The sequence below is a fragment of the Lindgomyces ingoldianus genome, assembly GCF_010093535.1.
Source record: "Lindgomyces ingoldianus strain ATCC 200398 unplaced genomic scaffold BDR25scaffold_22, whole genome shotgun sequence".
Taxonomy (NCBI): domain Eukaryota; kingdom Fungi; phylum Ascomycota; class Dothideomycetes; order Pleosporales; family Lindgomycetaceae; genus Lindgomyces; species Lindgomyces ingoldianus.
The window spans coordinates 245,457-273,174 of NW_022985183.1; the positions used below are offsets into that span (position 1 = coordinate 245,457).

General features: G+C 45.8%; 7 protein-coding genes across 7 annotated transcripts; 4 read left to right on the forward strand and 3 right to left on the reverse strand.

Annotated features, from left to right (window-relative positions):
- Positions 1 to 1,004: 1,004 nt before the first annotated feature.
- On the reverse strand, positions 1,005 to 9,507 carry BDR25DRAFT_372228 (reducing type I polyketide synthase; the record flags this gene model as incomplete). Its single annotated transcript, XM_033697216.1, has 6 exons — positions 1,005 to 2,061; positions 2,117 to 3,124; positions 3,155 to 4,026; positions 4,066 to 8,923; positions 8,977 to 9,134; positions 9,483 to 9,507. The coding sequence occupies 6 exons, from the start codon at positions 9,505 to 9,507 to the stop codon at positions 1,207 to 1,209; spliced, it is 7,776 nt and encodes a 2,591-aa protein (XP_033545903.1). The 3' UTR covers positions 1,005 to 1,206.
- Positions 9,508 to 10,543: 1,036 nt separating this feature from the next.
- BDR25DRAFT_304608 (low-density lipo protein receptor) lies at positions 10,544 to 11,508 on the forward strand. Its single transcript, XM_033690249.1, has one exon. It carries the CDS (start codon positions 10,566 to 10,568, stop codon positions 11,493 to 11,495), a length of 930 nt encoding a protein of 309 aa, XP_033545904.1. The 5' UTR covers positions 10,544 to 10,565; the 3' UTR covers positions 11,496 to 11,508.
- Positions 11,509 to 12,046: 538 nt separating this feature from the next.
- On the reverse strand, positions 12,047 to 12,957 carry BDR25DRAFT_230040 (uncharacterized protein; the record flags this gene model as incomplete). Its single annotated transcript, XM_033685328.1, has 2 exons — positions 12,047 to 12,434; positions 12,491 to 12,957. 2 exons carry the CDS (start codon positions 12,955 to 12,957, stop codon positions 12,047 to 12,049), a joined length of 855 nt encoding a protein of 284 aa, XP_033545905.1.
- An 815-nt stretch (positions 12,958 to 13,772) lies between these two features.
- BDR25DRAFT_289247 (uncharacterized protein) lies at positions 13,773 to 14,848 on the forward strand. The gene is made up of 4 exons (XM_033688440.1): positions 13,773 to 13,943; positions 14,016 to 14,034; positions 14,094 to 14,171; positions 14,227 to 14,848. Exons 1-4 carry the CDS (start codon positions 13,902 to 13,904, stop codon positions 14,757 to 14,759), a joined length of 672 nt encoding a protein of 223 aa, XP_033545906.1. The 5' UTR covers positions 13,773 to 13,901; the 3' UTR covers positions 14,760 to 14,848.
- A 318-nt stretch (positions 14,849 to 15,166) lies between these two features.
- Positions 15,167 to 16,960, reverse strand: BDR25DRAFT_229691 (MFS multidrug transporter-like protein; the record flags this gene model as incomplete). The annotated part of the gene is made up of 6 exons (XM_033685314.1): positions 15,167 to 15,477; positions 15,537 to 15,904; positions 15,959 to 16,336; positions 16,389 to 16,595; positions 16,647 to 16,770; positions 16,819 to 16,960. 6 exons carry the CDS (start codon positions 16,958 to 16,960, stop codon positions 15,167 to 15,169), a joined length of 1,530 nt encoding a protein of 509 aa, XP_033545907.1.
- Positions 16,961 to 17,448: 488 nt separating this feature from the next.
- Positions 17,449 to 19,839, forward strand: BDR25DRAFT_264242 (benzoate 4-monooxygenase cytochrome P450). The gene is made up of 4 exons (XM_033686856.1): positions 17,449 to 17,876; positions 17,932 to 18,082; positions 18,144 to 18,592; positions 18,653 to 19,839. Exons 1-4 carry the CDS (start codon positions 17,811 to 17,813, stop codon positions 19,595 to 19,597), a joined length of 1,611 nt encoding a protein of 536 aa, XP_033545908.1. The 5' UTR covers positions 17,449 to 17,810; the 3' UTR covers positions 19,598 to 19,839.
- Positions 19,840 to 20,085: 246 nt separating this feature from the next.
- On the forward strand, positions 20,086 to 21,762 carry BDR25DRAFT_289258 (thioesterase family protein). Its single transcript, XM_033688441.1, has 2 exons — positions 20,086 to 20,416; positions 20,478 to 21,762. The coding sequence occupies exons 1-2, from the start codon at positions 20,323 to 20,325 to the stop codon at positions 21,383 to 21,385; spliced, it is 1,002 nt and encodes a 333-aa protein (XP_033545909.1). The 5' UTR covers positions 20,086 to 20,322; the 3' UTR covers positions 21,386 to 21,762.
- Positions 21,763 to 27,718: the final 5,956 nt, after the last annotated feature.

Consider the following 27,718-nt stretch of genomic DNA (forward strand, 5'->3'; position numbering starts at 1 on the left):
GTTTAGAGATTAATATAAAGAACGCTATTAGTGCCTGTTTTATTAGTAATTTTTTAATAAATTTAGTAACTATGCTATCTACTTTATTCTTTTACTTATTATAATGTCTTAATTTTTATTTTAATTAATAATAGCTAATTATTACTTCTTAGTAGTGCTATAGAGTTCTCTAAATCTTACAGAGTTGCTTAAAAGGTTATAAAAGTAATATAAGGTTAGTTATAATCTTCTAGTGTAAAAGGCTAGTTTTTACTTAACATAAGGCTCTTTGCAAATTATGTAGTTACACTTTAACATAAGCGTAACTTTTTAGTAAGTAGTGTTGTAGCATAAAAGAAATAGTCTTAGAATCTAACTTAAGTTAAATATAGTTAAATTTAGAACGTAGAAAGAAGTTCTATTGCTCTAAAGTTGAAGTACCTATAATATGTTCTGTTACAGCGGTTGTTCTGTTACACGAGGATGCACGTTATGTCTTTTGTTTTTAATTTTGTTTTACTAAACTGCTAGAATAGTAAGCTATATTACTCTTTTTCAATAGGCTTTTGCATGCTGTGTTGTAGTAGTATTATAGTATTAGTCTTGTATTAGTTAAAACTTAGGAAAGCAGCTACTTAGAAAACATGTTAGCTTTATTGTTTTTTAACTAAAATTAACTAGGATTTAGAGTAATTTAGTAGTTACACAGCGCGGTTTACAGTTTACAAGACAACACGCCGGTGAAAAAAAGTGGACGGTGACGCTAAGAAATTGCATCGATTTTTAAATACAGTAGATGAAGGGGCTGACACCAACAGAGCTCGCATCACAATTTTTCTCACCCATTCATATATTAGACACTTACGCGACTCTCCAGCATGAGTGTTAAGCCTACATTGGCTTCTAATTGTACAATTTTGAGAATATCTTCACGGATATCATTGAGCGATGGGCAAGGAGAGAAGTATTGTATACGAAAACAGAGAGGCTTATTGTCTATCGACTCCATCAACTTCTAGATGAGACTTCCTTCTTGAAAACCGCAGCTCCAATCCCGACTAAGTCCCTGAAGATAAGAGCCCATGCATTAACTTGCGTAAGATGAACACTGTAGAGTCAGGGGCATGTCCACGGGTATCATGCGACTTCTACTACTTTTTATCGAAATCAGAGCTGGCTATACCAAAGGACCAAAAGCAGACCAAATGGTCTTTACACTGACTGCTGTTATGCTTCTTTGCCCTCTTTTTGTAATAGCAAGCTCTTCCTCGCGGCTAGTAATCCAATATCACCGAGTTTTGAATCCCCTAAAATCTCGAACACTGCAAGGTCCGCACGTATATCCCGTAATAGCCAATTCCTCAGCTCGAGAGCGAGAAGCGAATCCACGCCAAACGATTCCATGCGGTCGTTAACCGACCTCTCGTCCGGCTCGACACCAAGAATCTTGCATAGTTTGTTCTTCAGCGCCTCGGCAACGATCACCCCCGCCTCTTGGATAGTCGTAGCTTCTTTAAGAAGGGCTGAGAAATCTTGCGTGTTTGCTGTCCCAATTGTAGCTTCAACTCCAGTCGGCTGAATCTGGTGTAATAAGCTAAACAGGCTTCTTTGCAGCGCTTCCGGAACCTTGTGACCATTTCGGAGGATACTGGCAGGCAACTCAATGCCGGTAGTAACCTGGCTGGCTTTGACCGAGTTAATAATAGTGTCCGGATTGCAGTAAAAGTCAAAAATGGCGAAGATTTCTTCCTGTCTGAGTGGTTGGAGCAAGTTCAGTCGAAGAAGCTTCGCGTAGATATCTTTGTTCTCGGCCACGAAGCCTTCGCCGAGAATCATTCCGAGGTCTAAAGCTATTGCTTTCTCTCCCGATATAGTCCGATATTGCGCTAGAGCATCCTGGAAGGTGTTGCCAGCAGCGTAGTTGCTCTGTCCTGCGTTGCCAAAGATGCCGCTTGTGGAAGAAAGCATGACGAAGAAATCCATGCCGGATGGAAGGACGGCGTGGAGGTTCCATGACCCTTGAACCTTGGGTCTGACGCTTTCGGTCCACTCCTCATGAGACATTGTTCCGAAAGGTCGGTCCTATGATGAGTTAGGATTCTCAATCTGTAACCAAAGTATGCCGATTAGGACTAACCCGTAGTACCATAGCTGCCTGAAAGCAGCCCTTGATGGGTGGCATTGTGGCGGAAGCCTTCTGTATAGTGTCTTCCAACGCCTGGCGATCACTGATGTCGCAAACACCATATTGGACGTTCACACCTTTCGCTTCAAGGTCGGCGATGACTCGGCGCTTCTCTTCACTGGTTCCGAGACCACTCCTCGAGAGAACCAAGATATGCCTTACACCTCGCCTGGCCATCCAGGTAGTAATTTGGCGACCGATTCCTCCAAGACCACCAGCAATCACATATGTAGCGTTCTCTGAAAAACGGTATCGAGAATTTGGACCTTCTTGGAGCGGAACAACAGCCCCCTCAGTAACCTCTAAGACGATCTTACCGCTACTCCTTCCACTCTGAAGGATTCGCAATGCCTGTTCAGTCTGATCTATTGGATACGGCTGGACAGGGTACGAAGCGTGAAAGACGCCCTGCTCCACCAAGTCAAAGACCTCTTGCAAACAATACTTGTCTTTCTGTTCCGGGTTTTCCACAATAGTCGCCAGATCTACGCCATTGAATGTGGCGTTTCTAATGAAGGGGTGCATCGGAAGGTGTCCTCTAGAATCTATGTCTCTCCTACCGATTTCAATGAATCGTCCGAAATTGGCTATCAGTTCCCACGAAGCGATGAGCAACTTCCCAGAGAGAGAGTTCAGGACAACGTCCACACCTCGACCTTGAGTCATGCGTTTGACACCGTCGGCAAAGGATGAATCTCTACTAAAGAATATATGATCCTCTGGAATTGCGTATTGTTCCATGAGTAAATTCTTTTTCTCAACAGATCCGACGGTTGCGAAAATCTCCGCGCCAACATGCTGCGCAACTTGAACTGCGGCTTGTCCTGTGCCACCGGCCGCAGCATGTATCAGCACCGATTCATTCTTCTGGAGGCGCGCAACGTTTATGAGACTGTGATAGGCTGTGCAAAACGCGGTTGGAATAGCTGCAGCGTCTACGAAAGACAAATTGTCCGGAATCTTGATGATTTGAAAATCCCAAGCTCTGACGAAGCTTCTATAGGACTCTAAGGATCCAAGAGCTACGCGATCGCCAACTTTGACATACTCGCTGGAGACTGCAGAACCTATTCTGTGTACGTAGCCAGCGCATTCACTACCTAGCTTATCAGTCTTGACTCGTCCGAGTAGGATCAGGCATTCTTTGAAGTTGACCCCGATTGCCTGGACTTTGACTTCAACTTGATGTGGCTCCAAAGGTTCGTAGACACTCTCGTCGTCTACCCATTGTAAAGTGTCAAGAAATCCTGGGACTCTAATGTCGAGCTTAATGGGCATATCCTTCTTGAATTCTTGCGTCACGACTTTCTTCTGAGTCCGAGCGGATACATGATCGTCAAGGTATTTCGCTTGAGTCAATCGATTGATGCAAAGTCGACCAGACGATTCTTTGTACTCTGGCTCTACGAACCCAGTCGTGATGCCATGCTGGAAGGCTGTAAACACCTTGGCAATTTGGGAGGCGGCTTTACTAGCTGATTCGCACGTAGGCCTCTCGAGGATTACTGTAGCAATTGGTATGTTGATGTCTTCACTCCGGCAGGTTCTGCAAAGACCTTCAGTCATAGCCCAGTACGGGGAAGGTTCAGTAGCAGATGGTGGGTTGACACAGCTTGCCCATAGTATACTCTTCGATGAAGTGAGGACTTTTTGAAGGGCTTTGAGATCATCTGGTACAATTTCAGAAAGCATCGCCTTCTCCAGCCCTCCAAGAATCAAACAATGGCGTGCTGGGAGGTCTTCCACCTGAGGGACATCGTCAAATGTTATGATCTTCGCCAAGCCCATATCTTCCGCCAATGACTGCTTGAGAATATCTGCAGTCTCCATCTCGAAGCTCGAATGTTTATTCACCAAAAATGCTAGCGGAGTTTGAATTGGCCTATTCATCGTTGTTCTACCTTTGACGTCGTCGAAATTGGCGGAAGATATCATGATGCTCCAACCATGGCACCGATCAGAGTCCCAATCTCGGAAGACGTATTCGGTACCAGTGAAACCAGAATGCCTTAGGAGCGTGTCCCATTTTTCTTCAAGGAAAACAGCGCTGGCATTCGCTTTGCGCCATTGCTCGGCGCTGCGCCACCACCCAGGAAGCGTGCCGAAGATGAAGCCTGTCTCTATCTTGTTGGGGGTAGTCATCTCAGTAAAGATAAGCTTGCCATTAGGCTTGAGAAGCTTTCGAACATTCGAAAGAGTGGTGTTTAGGTTTTCGGTGGCATGCAGAACGTGCGCTGCAATGATGACATCGAACTGATCTTCTGGATGGAATCCTTGAGTTACCGGGTCCTCTTCAATGTCCAAGACACGGTAAGCTATACGGTCTCCGAACGCATTGAATCTTTCTTGTGCTTTGGAAAAGAAAGCAGCACTTATGTCGGTGAAGGTGTACGTCCAATAGCGAGTACCACAATCCTGTCGCTCGAGGACATTCAGGACCCCTGTGGTAGTCGCGCCTGTACCAGCGCCAATCTCGAGAAACTTTAAACCGGAGTCTTTGTGAACTAATAAGTCAATGTATGCATTGAGCATGTCAAAAGCTTTCCCAGCTGTGTTGAGTTCTTCATAGAATTCGAGCAAGAAATTGTCATCTTGGAAAAGGAGCTGTAGAGGATCTACTTGACCAAGTAGAATACCTTTTAAATTGCGACCCACAGTTGCGTTGACCATTCCTCGACTTGAGTGCGACTCTACGCTCTCGGTGAGCTTTTCTAGTGTGTCGGTGTTGTGAATCAACGCATGTCGGTCCAGATGACCCAACAGATTTGATCCATGCCCATCCGAGATGCAATATGAATCAATCCTTGATTGCAGCCATCTTGCATAGTCGATCATTGAAGGAATCGGCTCTTGGTCAGATGCTTTCATGTCATTCAAAGTCTGTGCAGCGAAACTTAATAGCATAAGCTCGATGTCTTGGTAAAACTGCTCTGGTTCCTCGTAGCTCTTGCGTTGCTGCATGCAGTAATCCGAAATTTCGGCGGGGCTTAGGATGGAATGATCAGCCTTCCATTCCATTTCGTAGCATAACGCATTGCCGTTTTCTTCCATATCTGCGCTGCTGTCATCACGCGCTAGTTCGGTAAGCTCGAGTTCGTCTACTGCCACACGGAGGCTTAAATCAGACTGTGAAAACACCGTGAATGAGCCCTCAGCACTCCTTCTGCTTAGAAATTTCGCTTGAATGTTTGCAATCTCTTCCTCTGGTCCTCCATGACCAGCGCCAAGTGTTGATATCCATAGCCGAGTTAACCGAGAAGGTACTAATGTAGGTAAAGGGACTGTAAGGCCCTTGCTGAGAGATGGGATCGCTAACTGGAAGACGCCATCCAAAGTCGAGGGGTGGATAGTGTAAGAGTGGTTTGGTGCGGAAGGTGTGTACGAAAGAATCTTGGAGTAGGCTCTTCCGTCCATATCATAGTGAATATCTGACAGAGGCTGGAAAGTTGGACCATACTGCAACCCTGACATGGCGGCGACTTTCTCATACATATCGCTAGCGCCGATAGTCTTCCGGCAAGACTTCAAAGCAGAATAGTGACCCATCTGAGCTTCGAGTAACTTAAACTTTTCTTCGGCCTGAGCAGAGACGCTTTGAGCTACGCGTCCATAGTCGGCTTCAATATTTCCATGGCAAATCTCTTGCCAAGTACTATTAGAACGCATGGTAAAGATACGAAACTTAAATTGCGCGTCTTTGCTTCCGGCATTACTTATCGGTACCATGCTCAGCTGAGTTTCGGTCCTTCCGGAGGAATTTGCGATGACAAGCGGAGCCAAAAATGAGAGTTCTGATAGCTCAAAACCCAGCGGTTCCGCGTGATCCTTCAGAAGCTGCTTTATGGCTTCAATCGCCATTACAATCATACCAGAGGCGGGGTAGAGTATGTTGCCGTTGATTTGATGGTCGGTAACCCATGGCATCTCATCCGTTTTCATGGTCCATATCCACTTCGCGTCGAGAGGGTTCCAGTCCATTGCAGGTGCACCTAAAAGCGGATGATATCTGTGATGCCGATGCCTGAAAGCACTCGACCTAGCAGGCTCGTCCCAATAGATCGTAGAATGATTGAACGGATATTTTGGCAGATCCAATATGATACGCGGTTGACGATCGGGTTCGGCATTCAATGCAGCAATCTTTGTGAGCGTAACATGAAAATTACGGCAGTGGAGCTCTCCAATAGCAGCTAAAGTAGTCATATCTGCTGGCTTTCCTCGCTGAAGAAAAGATGTGTAGAAGACGTCCCCAGCGCCTTGGGCCTTAGATATCTCTCGAGAAGGACCTTTCAATGCCGAATGAGGACCGATCTCCAACCACCCTTGTACATGAACGTCAAGGTTATGGCTTTGATCAATCTTCTTTACTATCTCATAGTTTTCAGAGATGGAAGTGCAAAGATGCATGGCGTCAACGAACTGTACAGGGGACAACATGTTGCGAACCCAGTATTCTCCAGAGCAAACAGTCTCCCGAGAAACACGACCAGGGATTGTCGAAGATACCATGTGGGTCTTACCCAACTTATCTCTCGCCGTCAAGTTGGACAGAGACGCTAAATACTCCTCTGACACCGCCTGCATTTGTGGGGAGTGGTATCCTACATCGACTTTGAGTTTCCTAGCAAAAATATTCTTGCTTGCGAAATGCTCCACGACAACATCGAGGTATCTTTGGGGTCCGGATATTGTGATATTGCTGGGACTGTTGATGCAGCTGATAGTAATACGTGCTGCTTCGAAGCGTCCTGGCTCCATTGCTTCAAGCTTTGCCAGTTCACCAGGCGCATCCTTAGCCAGAATACCAACGGAGGCCATACCATGATGTTCTGAAGTAGCATCTTTCGAAAGCTTTGATGCCAACATGCCCCTAAAGTACGAGACTCTGATAGCGGATTCATGAGACAAAAACCCCACACAATACGCAGCAGCGATCTCGCCAGACGAATGGCCTACAGCTACTGTGGCACGAATACCGAGGTATTCTGCAATATCAACTAGGGCTATTTGAACAGCTGTCGAGATCACTTGGCTGAACTCGGGTTCGTTCATCTTGCTTAACTCTGGAGGAGCACTGATCTCATCTACTAGCTTCCACTTGCAGCCGAATATTTGCAGATAGTGCTGGGAACGAGCCAAACTAGTTTTGACTATTGGCCAATCCAGCAACTCGATGCCCATCCTTGGCCATTGTGCACCTTGTCCTGTGAATATGAACCCGAGTCTGTGATTCGCCTCATTGCCTCGGCGAACTGGCTTTGAGAGTGCATTTTCAAGCGTTGAAAAGTCGAAGAGCGACCTAAGGACTGCGTACGACTTCCACACATGTAAAGTTCGACGAGTATTCAAGGTTGACAGAACATCCTCAAGCAAGCTGTGTTGTGCATATTTACTTGAGGTATATTGAGAGAAGAATGTTGCCAGGGACTTAGCCTGTCTGGCGTTTCCATCTTCGTCTGTTGCGGAAAGGACAAGAAGTTGGGGACGTGAATCGCGGAGGCCTACTTCGCTGAGAGTATCCATATCGAGCCTAGCTACAGCATTGTCAATCCTTGACCCTTCTTGGAAAGCAGCTAGAGATTTCTTACTGAAAAGCGATAGAGGGAGCACATTTTGCTGATGGCCGATGCTTCGTAGGAAGTCTTCAGCAGATTCAATGACGATATGCGCGTTCGATCCTCCGAATCCGAAAGCGTTTACGGAAGCTCTTTTAACATCTGCTGCGGGCCATGGAACGCAACTCGTTGGGAAACTAAGCTTCAAGAACTCTGCGTCGATGTTGGGATTGAGAGTCGTAAAGTTTGTGTTTGGTGGGATCATTCCTCGTTCGACAGAGAGGACCGTCTTCACCACACTTGCAAGTCCGCTAGTCCCCTCAAGATGTCCGAAATTGGACTTGAAAGCGCCTACATAGATAGGGTCGTCATCTTTTCGAAACTGCTGGAATGATTCGCCGATAGCCCTGGCTTCGATAGGGTCGCCAACTGCGGTTCCAGTGCCATGTGCTTCGAAAAATCGAGTGTCAGCCATGCTAAGGCCAGCCCTTTGATACGTGTCACGTATCAATTGCACTTGCATTTCTTTACTGGGCTGGGTGATACCTCCACTGGTATAGCCGTCTTGGTTCATACCGAAGGATCGGATAACAGCTCTTATCGGATTGCCATCAGTTATCGCCTTGGACACCGGCTTGAGGATTAGGGTTGTAAATCCTTCGCCTCTGCCGTAACCATCTCCGTCAGCACTGAAACTTTTGCATCTTCCGGATGGTGAGAGGAAGTTCAGGTTACTAAGTGCGATGTTGAATTCGGGCCCGAGGATGAGGTTCGAGGCGCCCACAATCGCCATATCAGAGCTCCCTGATGATAAACCTCGACATGCAAGAGCCATTGCAACAAGACTACTAGAGCAGGCCGTGTCGATGTACATGCTTTCGCCATGTAAGTTATAGAACCAACTTAGTCTATTTGCAAGAATGGATCCTGCAGAGCCGATCGCATTGTATTTTGGAATGTTTTGCGTATCCCGCAATTGCATGTGAGCCCAGTCGTTGGTGAAGCATCCGATATGCACAGATGTCTTGGATCCTGACACATCTTCCAGAGTCAGGCCAGCATTTTCTAAAGCATGATATGTCGTTTCCATCAGACCTCGTTGTTGAGGGTCCATAGAGCCGACTTCGTGCGGTGGCATCGAGAAAAAGCCAGCATCAAACTTCGCAACATCGCCTTCGAGAAAATGTGCTTCTCGAGGCTTGATCTATCGCTCGAATTATTAGCCATACCATTGTGCAAAAGGCCCAGAAGGCTTACATGGTTAGGCATTTTAGAGTCATGATTCCAGAAAGCATCGATATTGAACCGATCTTTGGGGAACTCGGTAGCTGTACATCTTCTATCCAAAAGGGTTTTCCAGAACGTGTCAGGGTCCTCGGCACCTTGAGGAAACTTGAACGACATGCCGATAATAGCTATCGGTTCGTCAATCCTTTGGCTTGAGCATTCACTGGTTCCAACAGAATCCGTGCGCTCGTTCGAAAAGGAGTCTGGGTCATATTGATGCAGTCCTAGTCGATGTGGCCTTCGTAAATCGAAAGCAGCATCGCTACCACTTTCAGGGACAGCCCTCGAGACATACCCAGAGTCGTCAAAGAGCAACGGCTTGAGATGCTTTTCTATATTTTCCGTGGACAACATAGTGAATAAGATAAACTAGTCCTGGACTAGAGCTTTCCAATGTTACGATGTGAACCTAAAAATTTGCGTTCAGGTCAAATGAGGAAGAAGATAATTTTCTACGGAACAGTCAGGCCCTTGACATGTGTCGGGAAATTCAGGGAGCATACATCTAGCTCAACTTTCTTCTACAATTTAGCCCCCATCTCCGCTAGAACCTAGAATCAATGTCTCTAATGATTCCTCAACTCTGAATTGCCGAAAGTGGTAACTGCACCGATGCCGCATGAACGGTTCAAAGTCACACATGTTGGTTTTAAAAGACTGCACCAGGCAGCCCTAGGCAGCCCTAAGCAGATAAATGAATCAAGGCAGTTGTCCAAACCGGGATCAAGCATTCGACAAGGGCCGGTTATTGATGTACAGCTTCTCGTCGCACCCGATCGGTTCGTGCTGGTGCTGCGGATCGTGATACCTTGAAACAGGAAATCCGCACTACACGTTTGCCCGCATTTTCAGCCAAGGCGTTTCTTCAACTAATCACGAGGGGATGCATGACCTTAAACGGCGTTCAAATCTGCAGATGCAACTAAGATGGGAGCTGTAATAATGAGTTACGGAGAAGGATCAACACTCGCCGAGACACGGAACGGATACTAGTCGGAGATGAAAAGACGCTGTATGGTTGCGGAGTTGTGCTAAGCCCAATGCCTTGTGCCCGATCCACTATGTCAGGACTCCGTAAATAGCAGACAACCGTCAGCCGTCCGCGCAGGACACGTAAGGGTAAAAGATATGAGAAATACCGATGGCATTGGCTGCTGCAAGCCTGGCACTACTGCACCCAAGGCGCTGGGCACCGCAGCAAGCAGGCAGTTTGTCAGCGCGCATCGCGGAGACCGAAGAACCAACCTTGGAAGGCAAAGAGACTACTGTGGAGAATTTCAAGGACCTCGGCTGACGCTGCTTCCGGTAGCAAAGCACGGCCTCCGTCAACGTTTCCACAGAAGAACGCAGCGGAGAGTTGAGATGTCAGCCGCCGGCCCGTCAGCCACCTACATCTAAGCTTTAGCGGCTTGCATTGATCTTCGATGCGCCAGCGGAAGTGGCGTTGGAATGGATCGACAACGGGGGACTGCAATGACATACGATAGCGCAGAACTACGAAGCTGACTTGCTTATCGCTGAAGAACGTCTCCATCCTCTCATCCTCTCCTCTGTGAATCATGTCTAATAAGCAAACCACCCGCGTCCTTGTTTTTCTCGACGTTGGTGCATCTGCGCACAAGAACGGCATCCCCCAAGGACGAATCCTCAAATGTGACCTCAATGGCGCGAACCTCAAAGTCATCTGCGAAGGACTGTACGCGCTCCCAGATGGCATTGCCGTAGATAACGACGAAGGGTACATTTATTTCACCCAAATGGGCATGCCCGGCACAAAAACCGGTAGCGTGTCACGCGTCCGCCTCGACGGTACCGGACGCGAAGATATAATCGAGACTGGCAAAACGTGGACTCCGAAGCAGCTTCTCCTCGAACCACAGTCCAAGAAGCTGTACTGGGCGGATCGAGAAGGCGCAAGGATCTGGAGGGCCAATCGAGATGGTAGTGATGCTGAGGTACTGATTCAAACGGTTCCTAGCCCGCTAGAAGTCAGCGTTTCGGATCAAACAAAATGGTGCGTAGGCGTCGCCGTGGACTACGAAAGGCGCAAAATCTTTTGGACGCAGAAGGGCCCCTCGAAAGGCTTTCAAGGGCAATTGTGGACGGCCAACTTGGATATTTCTGAGGGTGAAACGCCGGAAAATCGATCAGACAAGAAGCTTCTGCTGTCGAAGCTTCCCGAACCGATTGACTTAGCCATCGATACGCAAAGGAATATCCTGTTCTTGAGTGACAGAGGTGATATACCCCTTGGGAACACCATCTCCGCGATAGATGTGAATGATCTGGAGGCGATAAAGCTCAACTTTCTGGTTTGGAAGTTGCATGAAGCGATTGGTGTTACATACGATCCTGAAGGGCAGAGAATCTATATGACAGATTTGCTTGGTGGGCTGTATTCAGCGAATGCAGATGGAAGTGACAAGAAGACATTACATCCCGATCTGGGCGAATTGACCGGCCTCACTATTGCACAATACTGGGATTAACATTGACCACGGCCGCCCGTGCTTGTAACTTAATTGCACTTCGAGTGTTAAAATACTCATCTTGGTCGCAAACAATGATCTCATTGATGCTTCATATTTATGTATGCGGCCTTCCGAATTGCAAAGATGCGTTCTACTTTAAGTGAAGAGCAATGTTGGGCATGGATTTAGTCTCCACCGAGCCCATGGGGCATACCCAAGCCCACGCAGCTCTGGAGCGCTGTATGGAGTTGATGAAGGCTGACTAACTACCGAATTAGGCCACGTAGATACTTAGGATGGTGGTGTTGAGATTTGGATTTGTCCAGTCAATGCATATGATCTCATCGGTTCCACTCCACAACCTTGCAATAGTTCTTGTGCAACGGATAAAATCAAGACCCTTGCTAGTAATGTCTGTCGATTTTTATAATGAAGTTCCTACTTAATAACTTGGTAAAACTCCAGCGGCGCTCAATAAGTTCATGCCCACCGCTAGTGAAACGAAATATGCGAGAAATCATTTTAACATCATTCCTCTGCCAAACCCAAGTACCAGCTAGTCATAAGTTTCATTCACGATTCGAGGTGACCTCAACTCTCTCTACCAAATCGATATACTCGACCCTATCATCATCAATGGCCGAAGGGCCCCAAGACGAAAGTGTCGTTGAGTAGCTAGATTTGGCTTGCTCAGGAGCGGGGAACCTGCGTTTGGATGATCTTTCTCTTGAGTGCAGGTTGGTACCATCTCTTGACCGAGAAACTACCGTTGCCATACCGGATCTCTTGTAGAACTTCGTTGCTAATGGGCGAATATATGGCAAGGTTGAGCAGATGAAGTAAGCTCCTGGTTCGGCGATAGACAGAAGCATGGTTGTAACGCCATAGTACGTGGGGTCTCTATTCAAATCGACAGTGAAGAAGCCTACGAATCGAATGAGCGCGGCGATAATGCCCCTTCATATGTTCATTAGATTTGACTCAATCAAGAACAAGGACAAACTACGACTCACAAGCCACCAGCGAGGAAAGTGAGAAAGATGCCGAGTTTTTGCAGCTTGGAGACTTGCAGTTTCCATACTGTCGAGACAGGAAGGAGGAGAATCGCTATGTCGGTGATAATATTTGGAATACTGAAGTATCTGTACGAGGCAAGTAGATTGGCACAATGCCCGTTGATGTTCTTGTCCCATTTGTACCTGAATGGTTGGCAGATTGAGGCCCAGACGATGACACCGACGATCAACCATTGTAGCAGGACGATAACGATCATCGCCCAAGTAAGGTGCCGCACGATGTTGTGAGGGAAAATCTTCAGGTAAAGTATTAATAGCGTGAGTTTCGGAACGGTGACAGAAACTACATATATGAATTCAGTTGCTGTCTGAAGTTGCAGGTATCGTTTGATCGCCATGGGATCGTGGAGCATATGATACTCAATATGGCGACCGCCGCCACCAATTTTAACGATAACTATCATCACTATAAGTCCTCCTAAATCAATTCTTTTTTGAGGCGCACTACTCACGAATTCCGATGACAGCGAGACCAAGAACACAGATATAGGAAAACGGAGGCAAGATCCATACATCCCAGGAGTCGCTGGTATTGTGAACGAAGCGCGACGTGGCAAAAAGGCCAAAGAAGACAGTGGCAACGACAATGAAGGAGATACTAGTGTCTAAGAGCCTCCTGCTGCTATCCTGCGCAAGATACTCCGGTGGCAGTTGCATGAGCTGTTCGGGCGTTGGTATGGACATGGTGAGGCGTGATGTGCAAGTTGCAACCAGCAAACCTGTCGAATGAAGGTTTCTTCAAAGTACGTAGTATGATTTTCAGCCCCCATTGCAAACACGGGGACCGTGCGCTTGCTTATCATCGAAATTAATATCGTTAGTGTGACCTGCTGCATTGGATTCATCGAAATGCGATGGGTGTAGAGGTCACCCCAGCCTCGCCGAGGTGGGGTCAGCCTGGACCGTGCGCAACGGTGTGCACTGTGTGATTTGACTTAAAACGACAGGGTTCGGACTACCCGGGGTTTGGTATTATTATTCTCCTCTTACTGGATAGAATACAGATCAACATCCAGATAGAGAGGAATACTTAACACCGAGCTAGGATCGGCAGATACTGGGACACGGCTAGGATGTTGGATATTACCAATGCAACATAGAGTAAGGCAGCGGCGCAGCGGCTGATTGACCCAGGCAACACGGCAGACGAAGAAAAAATATATTGCGCCGTGTCAAGACCCCTCTTCTAAAAGTAGATACAGGCCCCTACCGGTCCAGACTTTTACTAAAGTTTTGTAAGAAGGGGAACTCTTCATCAAATGACTAACCGATCGAACCATTGTCCAATAATTACTTTAGTTTTGAAATAGTCCCCCAGGGCCCAAGAAGGACTAACGTGATAGCCGAAATGAGATTTCTCTGTCTTCACGGGCTTGGGACAAGCAACAGGGTGCGTACACAGCCATTTAAAATTGTCATACACATGACCTCTTGGCTTGATCATGAGCTGATTGCATGGCAGGTGTTTCAGATGCAAACAGGTATACATCAAAACTTATACCTTTATTGATAAAACAGCCTAACAAAACTGCCCGAACAGCTGCATTTCGATATGAAATCGCTGACCAACACACCTATGAGTTCGTACAGGGTGTAGTCCCTTGGGACCTGCCCCCAGGTCAGTAAAAGCAACCAACCACAACTACTCTGAGATCAAATCTAACCCGTTGTAGAACTGAGCAATCTGTCCGATCCCTCGGAGCAGCACTACGCCTACTACGACATCGCGTCACCGTTCAGCTTTGTGACAGCACTAGACCACCTGGAGGCATATATTTTAGAAGAAGGCCCCTTCGACGGCGTGATTGCCTATTCCCATGGAGCAGGATTGGCGGCGATGCTCCTTGTACGCGAAAAGTATCTAAAACCTTCCGCACCTCCCTTATTTAAAGTGGCGATCTTCTTTTCTCCTGTGTCGGTATACGATCCAGTAGCCTACCAAGAGAGACAGGAGGTCCGCGTTCTTGATGACGTTGGTGGTGGTCCTCCTGCGATTGATATTCCTACTGTTGTTGTGTATGGGGAGGGGGATCCGAGGATGGAGGAATGTAAGGGTGTGAAAGCGATTTGTAACTCGAAGTACTTGTGGGAGTATGTGCATGACGGTGGGCATGAAGTTCCAGGGATTGGGGTGAAGAATGCAATTCCTGAGACAGTCAAGGTCGCACGCAGAGGGATCACGACTGCGTGTATGTCCGAAGACTAGAATTTGATGGTTGTTTTTACGCACCACTTAAGTAACATGTAGCATAATAACGAAGTGAAGCTGACATCGAAAATTGATGTACCGTTATGCAAACCAGCTATGAAAGAATGTCGTTCTCCACTTACTATATCCACTTACTATAGTTTGATTCTGATTACCTCTTTCTCAATCTGTACGCCATACCGCCACATCCGACTGAACACAAGCCTCGCTCTCATAATTAGAACGCGTCATAACACTCCATAAGCCGTCTACAGAAGTTTGGCGAATTTGGTATGCGTAGGTTTGCTCTCCAAAGCACCCTTCCCAGATCCCTGTAGTACATAGTGTTCAGTCGGAATGGAGGACAGGGTGTAGTCATCGTCCTAGCGGAGCCGTCCCCATTTTGTTGCCTAATATAAGCTCGATTATCCCTTGAGGATGATTGGCTTTTTCTGCCACTGTAGTACGCTAAAAAACACCGATGCCACTGCAAACCCAATCATAACATTCATCTGAAGATCATAATATTTGCCATTAATCTCGCGAACGGCAGCTTGCTTCGTTGGCGAGAGTATAGCAATAGTCTCTGTTCGATCCAAGAAAGTTGCGGCTTCTTGCGGACTCAGAACTTTCAAAAGATTGTGCCGAAGGGAGGGACTGGCTGCAGACGTGGTGATTGCCAGTGCGAGAGCGCCGCCTAGAATGCGCATTTGAATCATTGCTCCATTGGCCACAGCTGTATAGACTATTAGCTTCCCCCTTTTTTCTCCACTTGCTTGGTAGGTAGAAACGTACCGAGATATTGCCTCTCAACAATGTACGGCGGGAGCAAAATCACCATCACGTTGAAGATTCCTACTCCAACCCCGGCTAAGATCTGAAATCCGTACTGTGGGCCCCATATAGCTGGGGAGACAGGTGTTTGGGAGAGGCCTACAGTCCCAGCAATCATGAGAAGACCCGCGAAGATCAATACATTGACGACGGGAATCTTGGCCTTGCTAGTAATGATGGAGGCTAAGACAGACGAGGATGCCATCACCGTGGTAAAAGGGAGAAGGCGAACTCCTGCGGCCATAGGCGAGAGGCCGTTTACGAGGACGAAACGCTGCGGAATTTGAATAATGGTAACGGTCATAATGGCACCGGCCAGCCATGAATTACTATGAGTGATTAGCCAAGCTGTGCAACTGTATGAAAGGAGTGAAGACACATACGCCATCACTGATAAGAATATTCTATTGGTAAGGAGATTCCACGAAAGTATGGGGTTGATGCCTTTGTCCTGGGACGTTACACGCCACTGCCAAAGCAAGAATGCTAGTAGGAAAATTGGTGCTAGGATAAGAGGAGCAAGCACCTGGGCCGATTCCCAAGACTCCCCTTTGGCGGCCTGCTGTAGTGCGGCAGTTATGAAGACAGAAGCGCCCAGGAGCGTGAAGACTCCAAGAAAGTCGAGCCGAAACAAGCTGTGATACCGCTTAAGAGTGGTCCCAGCGGAATCTCGAAGGGGGGGCGCAGCCGCTGGTTCAAGTACAAGCCTGTTTGGCATAGCAAATAACAGTATAATGATTGTCGTCACCCCTATTGGAACACTGCAAAAGATCGTTAGCCCAGGCAGTTCCAACATGTCACAGTGTCGCTTACTTCATTAGGAATGCCCACCTCCATTGGCCGATTTGCGCGAAAGCAGCTCCTATGATGGGTGCGACCGCCAACGATATCGTTATGGTGAAGCTGATAATGGCTCCGTAACTAGCCCATTTGTCTGGAGGTCTGAGCTCAAACCCGTAGAGAGTAGCGATTGCGGTGATCCCGCTAGCGCCTATCCCTTTGATCCACCGAAACATGATGCTTAAGGAAATAAGCGCTTTTGCTCGAACATATTCTATATTCCAGACTTACAGTTGCAGGATAGACTGCGAAGCGCCGCATGCCCCCGAGAAGACGATGAAAATGAGAAGGCATGCTAACAAGGCTTGTTTCCGCCCAAAGATATCGGAGAGTCTTGAAATAATGATAGGAAAGCCTGACATCCGGTTAGAAGGGACTCAGCGTTAAGGAAAGCAGCGCGCACCTCCGTAGGTCAGGAGATATGCCGTGAAGACCCACGAACTGCCCTGAAATCCGCCCAAATCATTCGTGATAGAAACAATTGTAGTACTAGTGACGGATGACTCTGTTTGAACGATGAACAAAGCTAGCCCGGTCCTTGACATGATGAGTTGCATTATGCCAACAGTGGAATCAACGACTTACCCTATTGCAATGAGCACCAGCCTCAAACCTCCGACCCATTTAAGGGACTCTGCGGGAGATGCGGCGACACTATTCTCTGCTTGAGCATCTCTTTTTTCAATGTCACTTCCCGCCGTTACCGTAACCAACTGAAGGTTTCGCGATGAATCATTCATCGTGTTCGATAAGGGTAGGAGTTGTCTGAATGCTTGGGTTAGCAGGGCACAACGAGCTTGGAGATACCCGGGGGCCCTTAGCCATCGAGCTCAATTCTTTCTCGTAACGAAGTACGGCGTGTTTAGTGGACAGACCCACAGAGATAGCTTCAACCGTGCGCAAATCCCTGTTGCGCGCCGTTAGTTTGGCGCCTGCACCCCGGCCACGGACAATTGTAGGTGGCGCGGACTGTGCCGCTGTGGGCGGGGTGTTAATGCAAGCCCAAGGGCCTTCTGATCGACGGGAACCTTGGAAATTTGAGATGCATCATGCAGCCTGCAAGCCGCCGTCTCCAAGACAACATTGCTCTCCGGACTTCCCGAACGGTCAGCGACTCACAACATTCCCGTCAGCAATTTGGACGCACAGCATTTAGGCGCCGACTCATGTCCGTTGGAAAGTCCACGACCCCGTTGAATGCCGGACCGAATAGATTGCGGCATGAGATTTGGGACAGAAGGCCGCCGAAGGGCGCCAGTGCCCATGGCCTGGCAGATGCACGATATCTACCTCAAGGCTCCAGCCTCAACCTCATTCTTCTAACTTGATTTGCATGTGCAGCGGAACTGCGTGCCGTCCCTGTCCCACTACACTGGTCTTCCTGAAATTGCCGTCATGGCTGGTTTGGATCTTGGGCAATTCTTCACGGTTCGCTCTTTCGTCCTGGTTGTGGTTGTATATGTATGAACATTTCCCCAGACGCGCGCTTCGTCCGAACCAAACTCACCGTCGCTAGGTATTTACGCGCTTGATATACAATGCCTTCTTCCATCCCCTCTCTAAGGTACCTGGGCCTCTTTTCGCTCGCGTGTCGGGAATACCTTCGTGGTATCGCGCTATGAAAGGCGACCGTCATATATGGCTATGGCAGCTTTTCCAGATATACGGTATGGCTCCTCCCTTTCGCCATAGATTTCCAGGTTGTGTAAACTGACAAAGCCGTCTCAGGAGATAGGATTCGTGTGGGCCCTAACACCGTTTTGTTCTGCGATCCAGATGCCTACAAGGATATCTACAACACGAAAGCTAATGTCCAACGCAGCGGATTTTACACGGCATGGAGACGCAATGAAAAGGACGCGCATACACTGAACACTGTCGACGTAGCAGAGCACGCGTACAAGCGCAAGTTGCTGAATGTATCCTTCACGGAGAAGTCTGTCCGCGCTGCGTCCGACTTTATCTTCCGCCACATCGACCGCTGGAACGAGCTCATGATCGGTGACAGCGAGGATTGGTCAAATCCCATCGATTTTTCCGAGAGTGTAGGAACGCTGGTGTTTGATATTTCGGGGGATCTTTGCTTCGGGAAGTCTTTCGAAACTAAAGAGCCAGGGGAGAATCCTCTAAAGGCCATGCCCCAAACCATCGAACAGTATATGCGATTCTATTATCCGGTAGGTGTTCCAGCGGAACTCAACTGAATCGAAACTCGCGTCGTGCTCACTAGAGATCAGATTGCTCGTTCACCGTTCTTGGATTTCGTCCTTTGGCTTAAGCCGCGAGGCCTCGACTCCCTATTTGAAGCTATTGCGCCGCCATCTATCAAATACTTCAATAAATTTGTCTATGACTGCGTCTCTAAGCGTCTCATTCTCCAGCAAGAGCTCAACGAAAAGCCAGGAGCGGAGCAGCGGCTAGACATGTTCCATTTCTTGTGCGAGGCAAAAGATCCCGATACTGGTAGACCAGCTCATGACGAGCAGACGCTTCGAGCCGAAGCAAGCCTTTTAGTCATTGCTGGTTCCGATACGTCAGCCACCAGTCTCACGGCAACAATGTTCTATCTCTCGCTTCCTTCCCAAGCGCACCGTCTGGCAAAAGTAGTGAGGGAGATCCGCAGTATGTTCCAATCAGCCGAGGAAATTGTTCATGGGCCAAAGCTTGCGTCATGCGTGTACATGAAAGCGTGCATTGAAGAGGCAATGCGACTCTCTCCGGCTGGGCCGAGCGAGCTGCCTCGACAAGTTCGAGCTGGGGGCATCACAATCAAGGGCTATTACTACCCAGAAGGCACAATTGTGGGCACATCTGGTTTCGCGAATGGACGCAATGAGCAGGTGTACGGTGACAGCTATACGTACCGCCCTGAGCGCTGGATCGTGGATGAGGCAGCAGGTGTGACGCAGCAGGACGTTGACCGAGCACGGTCCAATTTCCATCCTTTCTCGTTGGGTCCTGGAAACTGTGTTGGAAAGAACTTGGCCATGCTGGAGCTTCTAGCTGCTGTTGGGCGGACCTTATGGAGGTACGATATGCGGAGAGCACCTGGGTCGACTCTTGGTGGAGGCTCACCGGAACTAGGCTGGGGGCAGCGTGATCCCGACCAGTTCCACTTGGTTGATGCCTATGTCGCGCTTCACCATGGTCCAATGCTACAATTCAGGAAGAGGCAAATTTAGAATGGGCGGGTAAGCCGCTCTCTGAGTGACAACGAAAACTAGAAATGGCGATCACGATGAGGCAAAGGACCTGGTGTGGAAATTAGCGAGGGTGTAAGGTCAAGCTGGTGCTACAGGCACGCGTCGGGGTGCGGCACAAACAACTGCGCCTCGCATAGCACTCTTGAGCCCATTGGCTACCGCTGAGGCTGTGGCACCAATATTCATGATAGTCTCCAATCTTTAGCGGAAGTGAGCGGCAGCTTTGATAGAACTGACTTGCGTCAAATGTCTGCTGTTGGTGATGTCTTGGTGCATAGGTGTGAGGATTGCACACGACCCAGTACAACGGTACCTGCAGGTGAAGGGGTATATAACCTTGGCGGTCGCCTTTCCGCTTTCTGCTTTCAGTTTTCCACCGTCCACCGTCCACCACCACCCTTCCACATTCCCTCTTCCACTTCAGCCCGCATAGACCATAGACCACAGACCACACGGTCTGGCTATCTGAGGCCCTCACTCGAGCTGTCCACGAAAGCACTTTGGAGCGTACAACAGCCACGTAACACAAAACGGCTTTGACTCTGCCCATCAATCTGCTAGATCCGCGCCTGCATTCCCCTGTTGACTACGAGTCACGTGTCGGTGGAATCCAGATCCCCCTAGTGCCCTATGTAAACTGAGTTTCTACAGCCTCGAATAGACCGCTTTTTCTGTGCTCCACCCTATTCCTCACCATTTTGACCATGGGGAATGCACTCAAAGACCAGATTGGACTGCGGCAGCAGGACTCTCATGCGTATACAGCTAGCTATGATGCAGAATGGACCATGGGACCGAGTAAGTTCCACACCAATTGCCTTCATCGGGCTGATCAAGTCCTTGTTACTCAAACCGTTAGTGCTCCTCGGGGGCTGCGTGGCTGCGGTGCTGTACTCAACTGCGCACGCGCATTTTACTACGACGCTCGCATCTCAGAAACAACCAGACGTCCAAACGCTGCACATTGAATTTTTCCGGCCCTGCACCCCCGAACCTTCCGCCATCAAAGTAACCGACCTGAAGATTGGCAAAGGATCGTGCTTCATACAACTAGATCTGAGTCAAAATGGCGAGCCGAGATGCACAGCACTAGCTACATCCACCGATTTTACAGTCCCATTCGGGCCTACAGCTAAGGCAAATGTACCTTTCCTGCCAGCGCTGCCGCCAGGTCCGGACTTGAAGAAAGTCGAGGCTTATGAGCCGGACGAGAACTGGCTTCCTTCGAAGACGATAGGAGAGCTTCTTCCTTTCTTGAAACGCATGACATTCCTGTACCCGGTCAATGGACAGCCGACGCCTGGCATTATCGACTACTGGTGCGCCTTTGACAGGCCGGAGCGCTTTGATGGTGCCCATCTAGCAATGCTTTGCGATATGGCTCCGTCAACATCAGACACCCTGCTTCGAACCGAAGGCGTCTTCGATGCGCACAAGATATACAGGATCAAAAAAGAGACAGCGGAGAAGACACCAGGAAAGCCGGCGATACTGAGAAACTCGCTCAAGGAAGCCGCCAAAGCGCGCATCTGGAATACGACATTGACAATGGATCTCCAATTCAAACGGCGGTTACCAGAACAGGAGATGATGTGGACTTTTACGAGGGTGATAACGAAGATGCTAGATGGCGGCAGGATGGATTTGGACTTCACTATTTGCGATGAGGAACTAGTACCTATTTGCCTTGCGCGACAAATCATGCTAGTTATTGATGCTAGGAGACGGTTCAAGAAAGTTGACAAGGGTGAAGCATCCAAGCTTTAGACCAAAATATCAACGGAAAGTATGTGCATCGACTAGACCTCTTCATCTTTCGTGCTACGCCTTACTGGTAACATACTTCGGTGCTACTGTGTCAAGCGTTCACCGCGCTCCCCCGTTCAAACGTTGCCAATGAATGTCTCCTACCGTTTCGCCCTGGCTCGCCGACTAGAACCGCGGAGTGGCTGAGGACGTGAACTCCTCCTGTCAGTTTTTGACAAGCGGGAAACGGCAAGAAAGCTGTGCATTAAACGGGAGATATGACCCAACCATGACAGCCATTTTCATGGAAATGCGAACAAAGCGGTGAGAATGGACACGAAAAATCAAGAAGACTAAAGGCAGCTCACTACCAAGCTTCCTCAACACTGCGAGCTTAGGAACACTTTAGAGGGCAGCTACATAGGAATAAGTGGCAGCTACTTAAATATACCACCGCTAAATCTTAAATTTACTAGTTAAATAAAAAAGAAGCTGTACCCTATTCTTAGTTTACAGAGTTTTGGTGTACCTAAGTGTAATCCAGACTATTCAGTAAATTACGTGACTTTGCTCCATTAGTGACGTCAATGCTTAAGTTTTCCTCTCGCTCATGCATCTTCGTACTCCCCGAGAATAGATTGTCATGTTCCACACCTCAAGGCAAGGCTATCTTCACCGACTGGGTGGTTAAGCGCACTTTATGCAAGCCTCGCTGCAATATTCTGTGGTTGCTCGGAACCTCTTCTTGGCGGATAACGCCTCGAGGTTGATTTTTGTTGTTGGAATCAGGCAGCGCCTCCGGTGGTCACGTGTCAGAGCGTTCATCTGGGGTGATCGAGAGCCCTCTATCACGTGACATAGCAGTGATTCAATTAGGATCTACGTTCCGTTCCCGTACCGCTGCGTTCAGATGTCCGGTATGGGCTTTCGGCATGCCATGCTGCATCCTTAAGGGATCCCACAGCAGCCCGTATCACCCTCAGGCATGGTCGCTCGCATCAACGTACGTTGTATTGGTTCAATAGAAAACCGTAGGCACAAGCACGGAGTTCTCCTCTTATATTAAAACCAGCATGCAGTTCCTAGTCAAACGTCCCGGCTATCAAGTTTGCTATGCTACCTACCTTATAATCAGAACAGAACCAGGGAGCGGGACGCGCCATGTTTCAATGTCCTGCTCGAACGGAGACGGACGTCCGACATGCAGATCTTAGCTAACCGTAAGTCGCTACCATCATTCGTTCAACGCCAGAATTTTCTCACCGCATCCATGCAAAGGATCCTTACTATTTTCAACAAGTTTATATAGTTTTGGGGAAGGAAAGGTTATCGTACAGGGTGGGGCATTGCTTTGGACGTAGCTCTAAAGTGATGATCTACAGCCGGGGGTACTAATCTGAGTGGAGGCCAGAAGCAACGAATTGTGGGTTTAATAATGCCTTCAATGGATCCGCCCTAACGCCCTGCAGGCATTGTGTCGAGCACTGTATGTGAGGACGGAAGTCCTGATCCTAGACAATGTCCTCTCCGGACTGGACGAGATTACGTTTCAACCGGTTGTCGAGCGTGCGTTTGGACCAAACGGCATATGTCGACAGGGCCACCAGACTGTGATCCTTTCAACACACTCCGGTAGGATATCTAATTAAAATGTCATCCTGAAGGAATAGTAGCAACAACTATAATCAAATTTGTCCCGATTGCTGATCATGTGATCATTTTGGAAAGCGGAAAGATCCTTAATCAAGGGCCACTGCCATTGGTAAAAATTCCCACATTGTTTCCTACCAAATTTTCCGACACCAAGGTTCACCTCGGTGGGTCATTTAATCATTCTCAGTCCGTATAGCAAGCAAAAGAGGCAAGTCCGATAGAAAATCCGGTAATGCCTGGCGATCCTGAGGATCCCACACGCCGTACTGGAGATATTGCGGTCTATACTTACTACTCCGTACGATCAGCTGGACAGTGTGTCCAACCGTTAGTTACGGAGCCTTTTGGAGGTTGTATAGTACAGTTACGGAAGAGTCGGCTGTTACTAACTAACTGTACGGAGGAGATGACGTCGGTGTACGGTTCAGATACAGTAACTAAAGTATTATAAAGTAATTGTGCTAAAGCTAAAGACTATACCTAATTAGGAAGTTATAATACCCCTTGTAAGATCTACAGTTGTTAATCTCACTAGTAACAGCAATGTTATGTAACTAATTCTTCTACAGTTAAGGAGCCTCTATTATTAACACTAATAGTTAATTCCTTCTTATTGTAATAGTCTTCTTAGCCTGTAAGAAGCACCGCTCGCACTCACATAAGGTTGCTAGGATTAATAGGAAATTAAGGGCAATGTTAATCTTAAAGGCGATTCTGACGTTATAGCGGGCATCATTTAGGTGCTCCTTAGCCCGGGTATCTTGCATATGCTTTGAGGGAGTTGCTTCACGCGAGGACGGCCTAGATGGGCCAGGTGAGGCCATGCGGGCCTTCTCTAAGCGTCGGGATGAGGCAGCATGATATATCTGGGTGGCAGAACGGCTGGATGAGGCATGTGAGGATGAGGCCCGCGAGGATGGGGCCTGCGAGGTGGTAACACGCTGAGATGACCGCGTCATTGATTGGGATAGGAATTGGGACATCATAATGGGCAAAAGAATAAGGTAGATGGCATAGTTGCTGAATTTGTTAGAAGATTGCTAACAAAACAGGCACTAATGGCATTCTCCGCATTAATCTCCGAACACGAGCCCCCTGGCCCTCAGCAACCTGCCTTCAACCGCCCAAAACCACTAAAAATCCTATATAACTACCGTAAACGGTTAGTACAGCAGCCTCATGTATAGTACAGTATACTAAGTAGATGCCCTGTACGTACGTACGTGACCAAAATCGCTGTACTGCAGTACTGTACTATTAGGTGTACTAACGGTTGGACACACTGCAGCTGGATAGATGGCCTCACTTTCACAACAATAGCTTATTTTCACGTATTTCTATTTAAATTCCTATGTAAGAACTAGAATAACTTCGCCTTATCATATACTCTTCTAATAAATGAATAGAGATTTAGCTTAAGTAGTGAGTTGAACATAAATTTCTACTAATCTAAAGTGTCTTTATTAGAATCTACTTCCTCCTAACAGCACTTTGTCTCCTTGCAGTAAGGACTACTATTAGGTTTGTTACTGTCTATTAGTAGCAGCCTTTAATCTTGCTAATAAATTAATAAGATATTACTTTATTAACATTGTTCTAAGATTTATACAAAACTTCTACTAAAGCTGTTCTTTCTTAGTTGTACTTATATAATTAATATAGTTTACTAGTGGTATTTCTTTCTGCAGCTAAGTTAGGTAGCCTTGCAAACAAGCAAATATTCTACCTCTTGTAGACGTAACTATTCTTAACTTAACATATATTTAGTTAGGATATTTAGCTTATAGATATAAGTTTGCCTAACGCTACATTCATTACATTCTTTAGCGTGTTTTTTTTCTTTCTATGCTGTTTTTAGCTTGCTTATATCCTTGTTAAAGCCTGTTATTCTATCTTTCTAAGATTATTCTTATTTGTCTTAGCATAAAATATACTACAGTAATTATTCTACTTAGTCTTATATTTGCCTACAGTTTATAGAAGTTTTATCTTTTCTTATCCTGCTAACTCTATTACCTAGAGCTTAAGGCTAAGATACCTTTCTACACATTTATTATTAATACACTCTAGATGCTTAAAACTGTGCGCGCTTTTAGTTAGCAATAATTATTACACGCACATTCCTTAAAGCTTCTTAACCTCTTGCAGCAGCTATACTAGCTTCTACTCTGCATTTAGCAGTAGTTAACTATTGTTCTAGATTTATTTATAGCAGCAGTTGCAGTTATTTTAGTTGCATTCTCTGTACAGCTTAAGGAAACACTAAGAGTAGGCGCCTTTAGAGTCGCTCTTGTAAACGTTCTGTTTTTTAATTAAAGTATTGCAAATTTAGTTTTAGCTTAGACAACTCTAGATACTGTTACGGCCAACGAACAGGCCGTAAGGACTCAGCTCGCTATTGCACACAGCCCCAAGCACAACAGATGGAAGACAGTTAACCCCGCGATCAGCGGACCTTATGACTAAATAGAAGAGGAATGGCGTCATCTTATAGACAAATGCTTGGCAGAATGCACTGTCTAATAGGGACTAGAACATTGCAGGCAATGCAGGCGTTGCAGGCAGACGCAGGTGGTGCATGCAACGCATGCAACGCATGTAAACCCTATGTATATAATCTTAATCCTAACTATAGTTAGAAAGTTATAATTAACATTTAGTTTATTTTTTATAATAGACTAAGAAGCTTAAATCCTTTCTAACAAAGATTAAGCTGCCTTATATATCTTACAACATATATACCTCTAACTCTTGTCTACCTAACTAGTAACACCTAGCTACTTATACAGCTATAGGGACAAACTACAGCCTACCTTCTAAATCCTAACTATCCCTTACTCTGCTTAACAGACTATACACCTAATCTAGCTAAGTTCTTATCCCTTCTCTACTAAATACTACATAGGCTATTATACTTTAGAAATTACTATTTCTCTAAAGTAAGAATTATAACATTAATTACTACCTCTCTAAAAGTATAGCACCTTACACCTCCCTTAATATTAGCATAACAGGAGCTAGTGCAGCTAGCACTAGAGAAACCCTGTCTAGGAATAAGAAAAAACACACTTAACAAATATAGTATCTCTATTAAGAAATTAAAGCACTTAGAACCTAGCTTTAATAATAACTACACATCTAATAACTACACGCCCTCTATCTAGAAGTTGCTAAGCTCTGTAATGCTGCTAAGAAAAAGACTAGCATTAAGTTAAAGAAGTTACTATGCCTAGCCCTACTTAAATTATTTAATAGTATAGCTAAGAACTTTAAGCTATTCTTTACTTAATGCTATTTATATATGTAGTATAATAAAGGCGCTTTCTAGACTAATAAAGAAATAATTTTATAAATAAAACTTTACCTAAAAGGACCTCTAGCTATTTAGTTCTAACTACACACAGATAACTAGATAAAGTATAAAGTAACTAAAAAAATTTTTTTTATTTACACTTAAAAAATCTTTTAAAGTATAAATGCTTTTAAGTAAGCTTTTATAACTATTTATAGCTAAGCTAACTAAAAAGAAAAGGCAGTTAATAGAATAAACACCTTATAATAAGAAAAAAGCACTGTCTAATTATATGCAGCACACTTCTATAAATAATTAGCTATTAGCAGATAAACTAATAAAGCAGCTATTAAAAGAATGTTTTATAATAAACTATCTAACATAATTAAAGACAAATTTATGCATTACAGCAAACTAAAAAAATTTAAAGAATACATAAAAAAGGCAACTATATATAATAATTAGCATTAGAAATGTCTTTATAAGAAGCGCCCTAGCATAACACCCTAGAAACTAAAAGTATTCTAGAGAAAGAAGAAGACTTAATAGTCTAACAGTAAACTAATAAATCTTAGCTATGCTAAGTATACATAGGGCTTAACTAAGAAAAAAAGCAAGTTTTAAATAAGTAAAAGGCTGCTACTAAGTACTAAATAACAGAAATAGCTTAAAGAAAAAGTGTGCCTTAACTATAAAAAAGTAGGACATTATAAAAGAAAATGCCTAGACTCTGTTAACTAAAAAAATAAAAATAAAAGACTAACTATAAAAGTAATACATATAAAGTAGGGTCTAACAAGACCTAAAGTTTTAGACAGACTAAATAAAAACCTTTACTAGTAATGTAAAGGCAATTATAAATTTAATAAATGCTTAATAAAATACTAAAAGGTTAAAGTTTAAAACTATAATAATGTATTTAAGGCACTAAAACAAGTAGCTATTTATAAAAAATAGTAAAGCTATATATAAGTAACAACATATGTTGTAAACATAAAAGAAGGGAAAGAATTATTTCCTTTAAAATAACTAATAACTAGAATCTTTGCCTAAGAACTATAATACTAATTTAGCTATAGTAACTGCTAGAAGTGCAGTAACACCTACAACCTATAAAATTACAGAAAAATAATGTACAAAGTACATATTAACAACAACATAAACATATACAGCATAATTAAGAAAATTACTAGAACTTACTACACTATGCTAAATAATAAAAAGTAATAGAAAATATTCTAGAAAATTTTAAATAAAAAAAAAGGTTCTAACTAGTAATGCACCCTTTTAATAACTCTAAAGCCTTATAATTAAAGAGCTAACATACCCCCTCTAGCACTAGTAATTACACAAAAAGATTTAGAAATTTGTTAATAAAATAAATATTATATTTTATATAAAAGCTAAAG

Coding starts and splice junctions, on each gene's coding strand:
- BDR25DRAFT_304608 (XM_033690249.1), top strand. CDS start 10,566: ATGTCTAATAAGCAAACCACCCGCGTCCTTGTTTTTCTCGACGTTGGT.
- BDR25DRAFT_289247 (XM_033688440.1), top strand. CDS start 13,902: ATGAGATTTCTCTGTCTTCACGGGCTTGGGACAAGCAACAGG. Junction 14,172..14,226: donor CCCTTGGGACCTGCCCCCAG/GTCAGTAAAAGC, acceptor AACCCGTTGTAG/AACTGAGCAATCTGTCCGAT.
- BDR25DRAFT_264242 (XM_033686856.1), top strand. CDS start 17,811: ATGGCTGGTTTGGATCTTGGGCAATTCTTCACGGTTCGCTCTTTCGTC. Junction 17,877..17,931: donor TCCTGGTTGTGGTTGTATAT/GTATGAACATTT, acceptor CACCGTCGCTAG/GTATTTACGCGCTTGATATA. Junction 18,593..18,652: donor ATATGCGATTCTATTATCCG/GTAGGTGTTCCA, acceptor ACTAGAGATCAG/ATTGCTCGTTCACCGTTCTT.
- BDR25DRAFT_289258 (XM_033688441.1), top strand. CDS start 20,323: ATGGGGAATGCACTCAAAGACCAGATTGGACTGCGGCAGCAGGACTCT. Junction 20,417..20,477: donor AGAATGGACCATGGGACCGA/GTAAGTTCCACA, acceptor TCAAACCGTTAG/TGCTCCTCGGGGGCTGCGTG.